The sequence below is a fragment of the Perognathus longimembris genome, chromosome 7 (genome assembly GCF_023159225.1).
Source record: "Perognathus longimembris pacificus isolate PPM17 chromosome 7, ASM2315922v1, whole genome shotgun sequence".
Classification (NCBI taxonomy): domain Eukaryota; kingdom Metazoa; phylum Chordata; class Mammalia; order Rodentia; family Heteromyidae; genus Perognathus; species Perognathus longimembris.
In genome coordinates, this window is record NC_063167.1 from 14,291,907 (window position 1) to 14,303,808 (window position 11,902).

General features: G+C 52.3%; 1 protein-coding gene across 1 annotated transcript; it reads right to left on the minus strand.

Moving 5' to 3' along the window:
• Positions 1-9,673: 9,673 nt before the first annotated feature.
• Id3 (inhibitor of DNA binding 3, HLH protein) lies at positions 9,674-11,265 on the minus strand. Its single transcript, XM_048350496.1, has 3 exons — positions 10,888-11,265; positions 10,700-10,781; positions 9,674-10,170 (listed from the first exon to the last, which is right to left on the minus strand). The coding sequence occupies exons 1-2, from the start codon at positions 11,185-11,187 to the stop codon at positions 10,722-10,724; spliced, it is 360 nt and encodes a 119-aa protein (XP_048206453.1). The 5' UTR covers positions 11,188-11,265; the 3' UTR covers positions 9,674-10,170; positions 10,700-10,721.
• Between the last annotated feature and the right edge of the window lie 637 nt (positions 11,266-11,902).

Below are 11,902 nucleotides of genomic sequence, written 5' to 3' on the forward strand. Positions count from 1 at the left end.
TCCTTGCTCCAGGTGGGTACCACACTGCCACGGCAGGGAATCCCTGAGGCCACTGGAGCAAGCCTGAGGCTCCCAGACAGCAAAGCTAAACAAGAAGCATGCACTGGGAGTGGGCCAGCCTTGACCCAATCATGATTCTGTCCCTCACTGTCCTGTGACAGGCAAGTTATTGTAACTACCTCAGCCTCAAGTTTCGTCATCTAGCAAAGTGGGAGAAGGTGCTCAGAGAGCAGGGAGCTCAAGAGGATTTGTGTCATGTCTTGCAATGTAGGACTGGCTCCGCCACCCTGTTCCTTCTGCTCTCTGGGCCTTGGCTGTCTCACCTATGACTTGGGGTCTGAGAAAGGTTTATGAAGGATGAAATAGAAAAACCACTGCCTCACAGCCCGGTCTCCTAGGGCTTACACTGAGTTGGAGGATGTAACGGGTAATCTGAGGAGCACGTGGTATGTGTGCAGGTCCAATCTTTGGTGCTATGGAAATTAAAGGAAGGTTTGTGAAGGAGGCAGAACTTTAGTGAGCCCTGTTCTAGTGGGCCATTGTTCTAGAAAAATCTACCCTGCTGTGCCAAGTAGAAACAAATCCACAACAGTGAAAAGACTCAGATATCTGTCACCCATGTTAAAATCTTGTTTAGGGGGCTGGGAATGTGGCTTAGTGGCAGAGTGCTTGCCTAGCCTGCATGAAGCCCTGGGTTCCATTCCTCAGTACCACATACACAGAAAAAGCCAGAAGTGGTGCTTGGCTCAAGTGGTAGAGTGCTAGCCTTGAGCAAAAAAGGAAGCCAGGGACTGTGGCTCAGGCCCTAGTTCAAGCCCCAGTACTGGCAAGTAAATAAATAAATAAATTCTTGTCTGGTCACTGCCTTCTTCTTCAAGGGCTTCACTCTCTCTAGGCTTTTTTTCTTTTCCTGCCTAGATGGGCAGTCCTCTGGATCTCAGCCTCCTGAGTAGCTGGGATTACAGGCATGAGCTACCAGCACTAAAATAATTTTTACTGAGTGAGAAGAAGAGCTTTTTTTGGGGGGGCGCCAGTCCTGGGGCTTGGACTCAGGGCCTGAGCACTGTCCCTGGCTTCTTTTTGCTCAAGGCTAGCACTCTACCACTTGAGCCACAGCGCCACTTCTGGCCATTTTCTGTATATGTGGTGCTGGGGAATTGAACCCAGGGCCTCATGTATACCACTCATGTATGGCCACTAGGCCATAACCCCAGCCCCGAGAAGAAGAGCTTCTAAGAGCTCTTGGTAATAGAGAAACAACTCTGTACCAGGTCCTTTCTATGACTTCCCAAGAGCCCCAAAGGTAGAAATGGCACATCCCTTTTCCCAGAGGAGAAAGCAGAGGGCCCAAGGAAGCTATGTGCTCAAAGTTGCCCCACCTGGAAGGACAGAGTCAGAGCTGGGCCTCTGACCATCCTGCTAAGAGCTGGGGGCCAAGACCATCTTCTAGGGCAGCTTTGCCAAAGAACAGCGGCAGCTGGTGCTTAGCAGTGGCTGCCATCGTCCTTCCTCGCTTCATGGAGCATGGGAAGTGGAGTGGAGAGCGGGCAGGTGCTCTTCCCATTCCAGCCCATTTAGGAGGGTGTGTGTGTGTGTGTGTGTGTGTGTGTGTGCGTGTGTGTGTGTGTTCGAGGGCGTGTGTGTTCCTGCAGGCACATGTGTGGCTGCGTGATGCTGGCCCACTGCCGAGCCTCATAAAGCCATGTGATAAAAATCTGTACATCTTCCTGAAGTGTCAATTTTGCCCAAAATAAAAATAAAAAGGAGACCTCATGGTTTTACATGAAGACGCAGATGGCCATAGAACGCACGAGAAAATAAACTTCTGTTATGTGAGGTGATGAATGACAATTCGCTTTGGAGACTTCTTATGAGCCAAGCACTAAACTAAGAGTTCCCTATGTTAATTAGTCCCACAACTATCTGCGAGATACTCTCTTTTTGCCACTTTATTTTTCTGTGTCCATGTTTACATGTCTAGATTACACGTCTAGTAAGAAGAAAAGCATGGACATGGGCATTTCAACACCCAAGTATTAGGACATCTGTATTATTCCTTACTTGTTCAACTGGGAGTTTACAGGCTTGCACCCCAAGGTGACAACAATGAAACAGGTGCCCCCCCCCCAGGACTTGCTCCTGATAAGATGGTATGGGGCTGCCAATTGTGAGTGGCTTCTGTGTGCTAGACACTCTATCTCTGCCATCTTATTTAATTCCTACTACAACCTTAGGAGACAGGAGCTGGTTACCCCAGCCAAGAAGAAGCCAGCACAGGATTTGAAAGGGAGTTTGTCCCATGACAAAGCTGCCACTCCCCTCCTCTGCCCTCCAGTTTCCCTGCCCACTGGTCCACACTCCCTGTCCGCCAACTCCTGTCCTCTTCAGTCAAGCAGTTTCAGCAGAGAGCCTGGACCAGCCCACAAGATCTGAAGCTCTGTCTCTCTGTCAGCTGAAATTATGCTTGTCCCAGAATCATACCAGATCACAATCAGGAGAACCTAGTAGCCAGGCACTGGCCAGAAATATAAAGATGTTGCTTTGTATCCTCATTCTCCATGTGACCTGGTCTGTTGCTTCTCCACTTGGGATGCAGTTTCTCTAGCTATGAAATGGGCATAGTAGTGCCAATTACATGTACTGCCAGGATTCTAGATACCTTCTATCCAGCCCATCACCGAAGCCTTACCAAGCCTCCATGGACAGGTTCCAGGTTCCCATAGCATTGGCAGGGAGGAGCCACAGGCTCAGTGAGTGACGGAGTCTAGCTAGGTGCTCAAGCTCTGCGTGGAGGAGCTGAGCTACAGCTGTGTCTAGTCCTGCGCGTGGGGAAAGGGCTGTGAGGCTTATGAACATTGGGCAGGAGTCCTGGGAAGCTGTGATTGCATTCTGTCAATGGCACTGCCATCCTAGAAATACCAAAAGGAATTTCCTTAGGAATCTGACACCTAGCCTGGCAAACCCCCAGCTGGGGGTCACCCAGGGCCTACCAAGTGTCAGGAGCTTTACAGATGGTATCTAATTTCATCATCACATCAATCAATCGAAGCTCAGAGAGGATGAATACTTACCTGTGATGAGACAGCTGATAAAGGTCAAAACTGGAATTCACCAGGCACTGGTGGCTCAGGTCTCTAATCCTAGCTACTCAGATGGTTGAGGAGGAGAGTTGTTCAAAGTCAACTAGGAAAGTCTATGAGGTTTTTTTTTTTTTTTATTGTTGTTGTTTGTTTTGTTTTTGCCTGTCCTGGGAATTGAACTCAGGGCCTGGGGGTACTGTCCCAGGGCTCAAGGCGAGAACTGTACAGCTTGAGCCACAGTGCCACTTTTGGCCTTTTCTGTTTATGTGGTACTGAGGAATGGAACCCTAGGCTGCATGCAAGAACTCTACCACTGAGCCACATCCCCCGCCCTGGTGTTCCTTTTTGTTCAAGTTTAGCACTCTACCACTTGAGCCACAGTGTCACTTCCACCTTTTTCTGTGATTTATGGGAGATAAGTGTTTCACGGACTTTCCTGTCCAGGCTAGCTTTGAACTGTGATCCTCAGGTATCAGTTTCCTGAGTAGCTAGGATCACAGGTGTAAACCACTGGTGCCCAACTCATGAGTCTTTTTATTTTTTATTTATTCATTTATTTTTATTTTTTTGGCCAGTCCTGGGCCTTGGACTCAGGGCCTGAGCACTGTCCCTGGCTTCTTTTTGCTCAAGGCTAGCACTCTGCCTCTTGAGCCACAGCGCCACTTCTGGCCGTTTTCTATATATATGGTGCTGTGGAATCGAACCCAGGGCTTCATGTATACGAGGCAAGCACTCTTGCCACTAGGCCATATTCCCAGCCCCTCTTTTTATTTATTTATTTTTTTGGTCAGTCATGGGGCTTGAACCCTAGGTACTGTCCCTGAGCTTTTCAGCTCATTGCTAATGCTCTACTACTTTGAGTCATAGCACTACTTCCGGTTTTCTGGTGGTTAATTGGAGATAAGAATTTTAAAGGCATTGCCAGGGCTGGCTTTGAATCATGATAGTGGCTAGGATTATAGGTGTGAGCCACCAGTGCGGGCTCATGAGTCTCTTATCTCCAATTAATCACTAAAAAGCTGGAAGTAGAGCTATTGCTCAAGTGCTAGAGCACTAGTTTTGTGCAAAGAAAGCTCTGGGACTGAACCCAGGCCCAGAGTTCAAGCCCCATGACTGGAAAAACTAAACTAAACAAAAATACCCCTGGGGTTTCCAGACTCTCAAAGGGAAAGTTCCTGAAGAGCTACTGTGCCTGGCAGAGGCCAAGTCTGTAGGATGCATCGGCTTGTAAAGTCTTAAGTGGATTTATCTTTTCTTTCTCCTTGCTAGTGCTGGCCATGAAAGTCAGGGACTTTGCATACTCTAGGCAAATGCTCTAACACTGACCTACATCCTCCAACTTGAACCGGCTTTTGTTGCAGACAGCAAAAGCACTAAAGGTGGAGACCTTTGCTCTGACAGTTTCTCCAGGTAATCTTCGGAAGGTCCTGTAACACTGGTGAGCCTCATAAGGGAAAAGGGAGGAGGATGTAAAATGGAAGCAGCTCTTCTCCCCACCCTGCTACCATGGAGACTGTGAAATGCTGCTGCTTGGCAAAGGGCCTCTCCTGGGCACTGTCTTGCTGCTCTCCTTGTACGATATGGAGAGGAATCCTGTAGCAAGAAAGGAGATGGACAGGATGGGGGACCATCATGAAGAGAAGCCCCTCACCCACCCACCTGGATGGACCCTAGACAGAAGCCATAACCTTACATGCTGATTCAACACATTATCCATCTGGACCACCTTCAGACCTGCCAGGCCTCAGGACCTAATGGGAGAAGGGAGCGGGTGTTGGCCCTGATATTCCCCAAATCCTTCTTTCTTCTCTGCAAAACTTATGGTGGCTCAGTACACAGGCATGTGCTGAATCCTTTTTTGGCTGCTAGAAATATCCAGCAGAGACTGGAAACAAAACGCGGTTAGCGAGAACCAAGATCACTGAGAGTGAGTGGGTTATTCTGGGGACACTGCAGGGCCTCCAGTGCCCCCATTGCTCTACAACGCACACTTTTAGCCCCAAACCCACCCACTGCCAGCTGGCCAGCAACCACCTTGACTTAGGGTAATGAGTTCCATATGCTTCTGTAAGAACCCAGCTAAGCTTTTCCCCAGCAGTTCTTATGCCATCTCTCTCTCTCCCCAGCTTCCATCACATGTGGCCGGCCACCCTTGGCCCATTTGGTGAATGTTGAGGGTGAGAGGCAGATAGGCCCTCCCAGGAGACAAGACTCTAGGGAGGCCACATCTCTGGCTGCCCTTTTCCAGCCTCAGGGTGGGAGGCTGTGCTATTTAGTGGCCCCTGGGACTCCAGTCCCTTGGTGAGACCTGTATGTGAGGTCTTCAGTCTCCTGGGTTTGCTGCCTGTCTCTAAAATAGGAAAGAGAAATAGCCCATGCTCAGATTAGGGAAACAACCTGAAACTAGAAGGTTTGGGTTCCAGTCTTGACCTTTTTTTTCTTTTGAGCTGGTCCTAGGGCTTGAACTTGAGAATTATTTTGCTCAAGGCTAGATGCTCTACCACTTGAGCCACAGCTTCATTTCCAGCTTTTTTTTTTTTTTTTCTCCTACTGGTTAACTAGAAATAAGAATCTCAAGGACTTTCCTGCCTGGACTGAGATCCTCCAATCTCAGCCTCTTGAGTAGCTAGGATCACAGGCCTGAGTGGTGGCTTGAATTCTTGATCCTTCTGCCTCAGCCCTCAAGTGCCTGAATTACAGGCATGGGCCACCGTACCCAGCTCAAGAGTCTTGTTTTGCTTTGGGTCCCAGATCAGGGTCCTACCCTCTCTGGACCACAGGTGTGATTTCTAAGGGCCTTCTATCCCTGACACAGGAAAGGGAATCAGCTTGCTTGTTAAACATGGGTGGCTCTTGGAGTGGGTGGTTCCCTACCCTGGCCAACATTACTGCCAGTCTGTACTCCCTTTGACAACAAGCCCAATAAGGGCTTCTGCCTGCAACCAGCTGGCTCTTAAGTAGCAGTAGGGTAGGTGGTGGGGAGAGAGGAGGCACCCAGCTGGATGGACCCAGCTTGGAGGGAGAGGCCAGTCACACCCAGGTAGGGAGAGCTACAGAGCTTCCTTCTACCTTGGGCTCATCAAAGGCCATCCTCAAATACTGGGGGACGGGGAGGAAATTGCACTCACTAGGGCTTGAACTTGGGCATTTTTAATTGGCTTTTTCATTCAAGGCTAGCCTCCACCATTCAAACCACACCTCCACTTGGGGCTTTTTGATGGTTAGAGATTAGTCTCACAAGACTGTTCTGCTCCCCCCCCCCCCCCCCCCCCCCTACAAACTTTGATCCTCAGATCTCAGCCTCTTGAGTAGCTAGGATTACTGGGGCAAGCCACCAGCACGTGGCTAAAATGCTAGTGTCAAGTGACCTACTCCCCTGAGGCTCGCTGTCCCCTGTTGCCCCCCAAGGCTGAGGCCCACACCCTGTCCATTTAAGCCCGGCCACAGGCTACTACCGCTCTGATTTCTGCACATAACCCTGCTCAAACCCTCTATGGGCTAATGGAACCCCAATCCTGGCCACACTTTGACCCTCTGGGACTTGCCAGCGACCCCTTCACCTAGCCGCTGACTGACCCCTAACAGAGATAACAGAACTATTAAAGGCTGCGCCCCCAGTGCCGCAGGGCTTCCCGGAGCGGCCCGGGGGCCCGAGGCCGCTGTCACAAGGTCGCGCGGGCCCGGCGCGGGGCAGGTCGCAGGCGCTCGAGGAATGCGAGGGGCCCGAGAGAATGAAGGAAGGAAGGAACGGGGTGCGATCCAGGCGGCCCGCCTGGCCGAGGCAGGAAGCGGGGTGGGGGCGCGTCCAGGCTGCGGCAGCCAGGCCGGGCGCAGCTGGGGGCCGCGGGAGAGCGGCGGGGTCAGCGTCTCTGCCGGGCGGGGGGCGCCCCCCCAGGCCGGGAGGCTGGGAACGGGAGGCCGCGCTGCTGGCAGAGCGGCGGGGGCGCCGCGAGGCTCCGGATGGGCTGCGAGCCCCGCCCGCAGGCTGTGGAGGGAGCCGGAGCCAGAGCGGAGCCAGAGCTCAGACATCCGGGCGCCAGCGAACACCTGCGAGCGGCCCCCAGGGCCCGCGGGAGGGGAAGGGCGGGGGAGGGAGGGCGGGGAGCGGGCGCGAGGCCGGGGCCGGGGGCGGGGCGGGGACCCCAGGCTCCGCCCAGTCTGGCTCTGGGCCACGTGGGTCGAGGCTCCGCCCTGCCCCGGCGCCAAGGAGCCGCGGAGCTGGGAGCGGTTCTCTCCCACGAGGCCTGCGAGTGGGTAGCTCTGGAAGCATCGCTGCGGGAGAGCGACAGGAGGTTTTAGGGTGCAGCCTGGGGAAAGAGTGGTGGCTAGGAGAGGCGATGATGCCGCGAAGAGGGATAATTGAAGGGCGTCTTGCGCACCCACAGCTAAGAGAGCTTTTAATTGGCCTGCACATTCCACCACTTATGGTGTCACAAACATGGATTTGAGTCCTTGCTCTGTCATTTGGGAATTGTGCGCCTGTGCTGGACTTAGCCCCTTTTTTTTCTTTCTTTGCAAAGTAGATAGGCCTCCCAAATATCTGTGCTTCAGAGCTGATAGGAAGCTCCCATGCAGAATGAGCACAGTAACACTCTGTTAACAGTGAGTCTTGTGGTTTTAGAGCATTGTCCCTTATCTGAATCACAAACCAAGGAAGGGAGGTACTATCATTTTCCATTTTCACAAAGGCACAGGTCTGACTTGGCCCTTTAGGCCAAAGCTGGGAACCAAATACCTACCCTGTTCAGGGAATGGCAGGAAAAAGAGTTTGTCTGAAGTCAAGGTGAGAACAAGGGCTTTGAAACCAGAGGAAAATGGCCTTCCTATAAACCCCACTCAGCCACTTCCTTGCTGGCAACAGGATCAATCTATTCAACCTCTCTGAGTAACAGGAGTAAAGATATCCATCTTGATAAGCTATAATGGTGATTGGGGTGGGTGTGGGGGGAGAAAAAGATAAAATGAAACTTTAGACCCTCCCAAAAGATGACCCAAGACACTACCCTCTCAAGAGTTTTCCCACCTAAGGCCAGATTGCTTTCACTCTCAAATGACTAATAGATTGGCATGCTGGTCTAAGCTTTTGTCCTAGCCACCTGAACGGTTCAGCCCTGGGAGCCCTGACAAGCAATTTCCTTGGAATTAGCTTAATAATACCTTGTAGGTGTGTGGTGTATTCTCCAAAGAAGTTTCCCATCATTATCTTCTGTTCTGGCAGTCAGTGAGGCAGAGGCAATGAGAGGCTCGCGGAGGTAAAGTGGCTTGGCCCAAATCACATGGCAGTTGAGCAGCAGCTGTCATTCCTTCCCTACCTCTGCAGCTACTGAGACAGCAGAAAGCAGTGGTGTGTGTGGGAAAAAGTATAGACTTGAGTTCATACCTCTTGCTCTGTTGCAGTTAATAGCTACTCAGAACTCTTTCTACAAGATTAGCTTCCTTTTACAGATGTGTAAACTGAGGCTCAGGAGAAGCAATCTCTTAACCAGCAGTGTGACAGGCCAGAGGTTTTCACCTGATACTCGATCCAAGGTATCCTCAGGGGAAATCTAGCATTTGCTTTGGGGTGAGGACCTCCTCACATGGGGGTCTGAGGGCTTCCTGAACTTTGGAGATCTGCTACTACTGGGGAAAGTTGTGTATTGACCAAAAGACCAGGATCCTAAGGGGGCTGGGGCTAAGAACCGTTGGCCAGGCTGGAAGGATGGTTAGCAAAGACAAGAGGTTGAGCCTCCTCCACATGGCCCTGTTCACCTCAGAAAGTTCACAAGGGTTTAGGTCTGAAGGGTGAACTGTTTATGAAATACTAAAGTAACACATGCCACCAGCCAACACACAGATGAGATCATATCATAAACAGGAATCCAGTGAAGTCAGGGCCTGGTATAGCCCACCTGGGGAGCTACCAGGTGGAGAGTAGTGGGAGCTACTTGCAGTCTTGCCTCCTCCCCCCACATTCCCAGGCTTGGCTGGTTAAATGGCAGTCCTAAACCCAAACCCTGCCCATAATCGTAGGTCATTCACAGGAATACCATGAATGGGGACTTTGGGGACTCTTCCTCAAATTCCCAAGCTCAGGCTCATTGTGCTTAACCTGTGAAAGGTCTATGTCTGTACTTACCCAGCCAGCTTACAAATCCTTTTCTCTACTCTTCTCTCCCCAACTTGGGAACACCAGGAAGAAACCAGACCAATGCACAAGGGAATTGAAACCTGGCCCAGTTATGCCCCATTTATTCATCTCTGAAATGGGTCTTATCAGCCACCACCCATGCCTAAACACCACATCCCTGCTGGAAAGTCATCAGTAATAAATCTCCAGAAACCCAAGTCCTCCCCAACTCAGGAGATGAGTTTGTGCAGGGGGAGTTTGTCCCAGCAGGACCACACCATCAACTCCTATGCTCCCAACAGAAAGGGGAGCTTCCATCCTGAGAAGCCTTACTACCATCCCATTCTACCCCTCCCCCTTTCAGATGAGGAATCTTCTCAACTCCCTTTTAAGGGAAAAAGCAAGCTGGCTCTTCCCCAGGAGTCAACCATGTGAAAAAGACCGCTGCCACTTAAGGAATGGAAAACTGCCTGATGAGACCATATACAAAGTGTTTAAAAAATCGTTTATTATGCGAAACGTTAACTTTTATAAAAAGTTCAATATACATCACGATTACAGAAAGTCACCTTCCTGCAAAAAAGGTACAAAAGCTATATACTCTATTATAGAGTTCATAATCAGGGCAGCAGAGCCTTTCTCCAGACCAGAAAACCAGCTCTATATCCCCGCCTTGGCAGTTTGGAGAGCAGCCACTCCCCTCCCCCCAAGACCCCCCCCAACTCTCTGCAACATAGTCTTTAAAAACTTGGGGTGGGGACAGGGTGACGTTGCCCAGCTGGTGACCAGCGCTAGCTCTGGCTCTTCAGGCCACCCAAGTTCACAGTCCTTCGCTCCCGGCGCCAGGTCCAGCCTCGAGGCAGGGGTTTGGGGAAGTAATGTGGGCAGGCGAGAGGTTGGGGGTTCATCCATGCCCTCGGGCTTCCGGCCGGAGAGGGTCCCTGGGTCCCAGGTGACGGAATGGGCGCCAGCACCTGCGTTCTGCGGGGGGAGGGAGGAAAAGAGCGAGAGCCATCAGTTTCCGCCAGTGCGCAGGGGCGGGCCGGGGCGGGCCGGGGCTGTCCGCAGACTGGCCGGCGCCGAGGAGGAAACTCGGTCTGTACCTCCAGCTGATAACTCCGCGCCCCACGCCCCACACTGCCTCCACCCAGTTGGCGCCAAAGGGCCCTAGGCGGAGCTTCCACTCACTACCCTCCCCGCTGGAAGTGACACTAGTTTGGAGGGGGGGGGCGGATTTGGGGGGCAAGGCAGAGATCCAGACAAAAGGTTTTTTTAGGTAGTTAGATCCGCGCCTGGACAGGTCAGGGGCCACTTGGGGAACGCGGGGGCCACGCGCGCTTAATTAGGCACCACTGCATGAAAAGTGATTCTGCCATGTATTTGCAGTGCCCAGGAAACGGGTCGCCTGTCCCTCTCTGGGCCCCGGTTTTCCTCACTGGTGAAGCTGGAACCCAGCAAAGCCATTTGCCAACTGCCGGCTCTGTCCCCTCTGCGAGGCAATACAACTCACCTGGTGGTGGCAGGACAGCGGGTCAGTGGCAGAAGCTCCGCTTGTCGTTGGAAATCACCAGTTCTGGAGTAAGCTCAGCTGTCTGCGAAAGGGGGATAAGAGGAGTTACACGAGGCACTGGGGGAGTTGTGGGAGACCCGCAGCGTCGCAGCCCCTCCTCTTCTCCCCGCCCCAGCTCCCACGCGCACCTGGATGGGGAGATGCGGCCCATCCGGGGGTCCCGGGGCCGGCTCGGCGAGGACCACCTGGAGGTCGAGGATGTAGTCGATAACGCGTTGTAGGATTTCCACCTGGCTAAGCTGAGTGCCTCGCGGGACTCCGGGCACCAGTTCCCTGAGGCGCGAGTAGCAGTGATTCATGTCGTCCAGGAGACTCAGAGGCTCTTCGGCCGCAGGACTCTTGCCACGGCCCCGCGCGATGGCCAGACTCCTTTCTGACAAGCAGCACACCGCCTCGTAGCAGCCGCGAACCGGGCTCAACGCCTTCATCTCGAAGGGGGGAAAAAAACGAGGCTGGAGACGCCCGGAGAAAGAGAGGAGAGAAACACAGAGGCTAGAAATGCGTGCCCGCCCGGCTGCGCCGCCTTTTATACAGCCTGCCCGGACGACACGCCCCTCCTCATGCAAATGACCCTCCGAGGCCTCGCCCCTCCGCCGAAGCCCCGCCCCCAAGTCCTGGGCGTTCACGGCCCGCTTAAATTGCTAACAGGCTTCCTCCTGCTGGTCTGACGCCGAGACCGCGGAGCCGCGGATTCAAAGAATGAGGAAGAACTGATACCGGGGAGAGGCGGGCCTCTCCGGCAGCGAGGACTTTAAAAAAAAAAAATCACTTAAAACCATTAACTTTAAGAATTTGCCTTTTCCTGGCAGCGTCCCAGATCCTGGAGCTCCCCTGCCCCCCTTTGCCAGTCCAGCTTTTAGCCCAGCACTGGTTCGAACCCAGAACTCCTTCGTGGTCATAAATCCCTGAAATGCTAAACAGCTTTTTTTTCCCTCTCTCTCTCTCTCCCTCTTTTTTTTTTTTTTTAAGCAAAAGATTTTTCAAGGGAAACTTGTAAGGAATTAGTGCCGCCTTGTTCCCCAATTTGCTGTTCGTCTGACCTCCAGACTCACTGGCGTCAGGAATTATCTTGTGACCAGAGGGGGAAAAAAATTAATTGCGGTGAAGCTGAGGTTACAATGAAGAAAACAGATTTTGGCTAGG

Bases quoted from the DNA above. Each gene is read 5' to 3' on its own strand.
- Id3 (XM_048350496.1), bottom strand. From the start codon at position 11,187: ATGAAGGCGTTGAGCCCGGTTCGCGGCTGCTACGAGGCGGTGTGCTGC. The intron at 10,782-10,887 runs GTGCGCGTGGGA...CCCCTTTCGCAG, and splicing joins GGCCGCATCTCCCCATCCAG to ACAGCTGAGCTTACTCCAGA.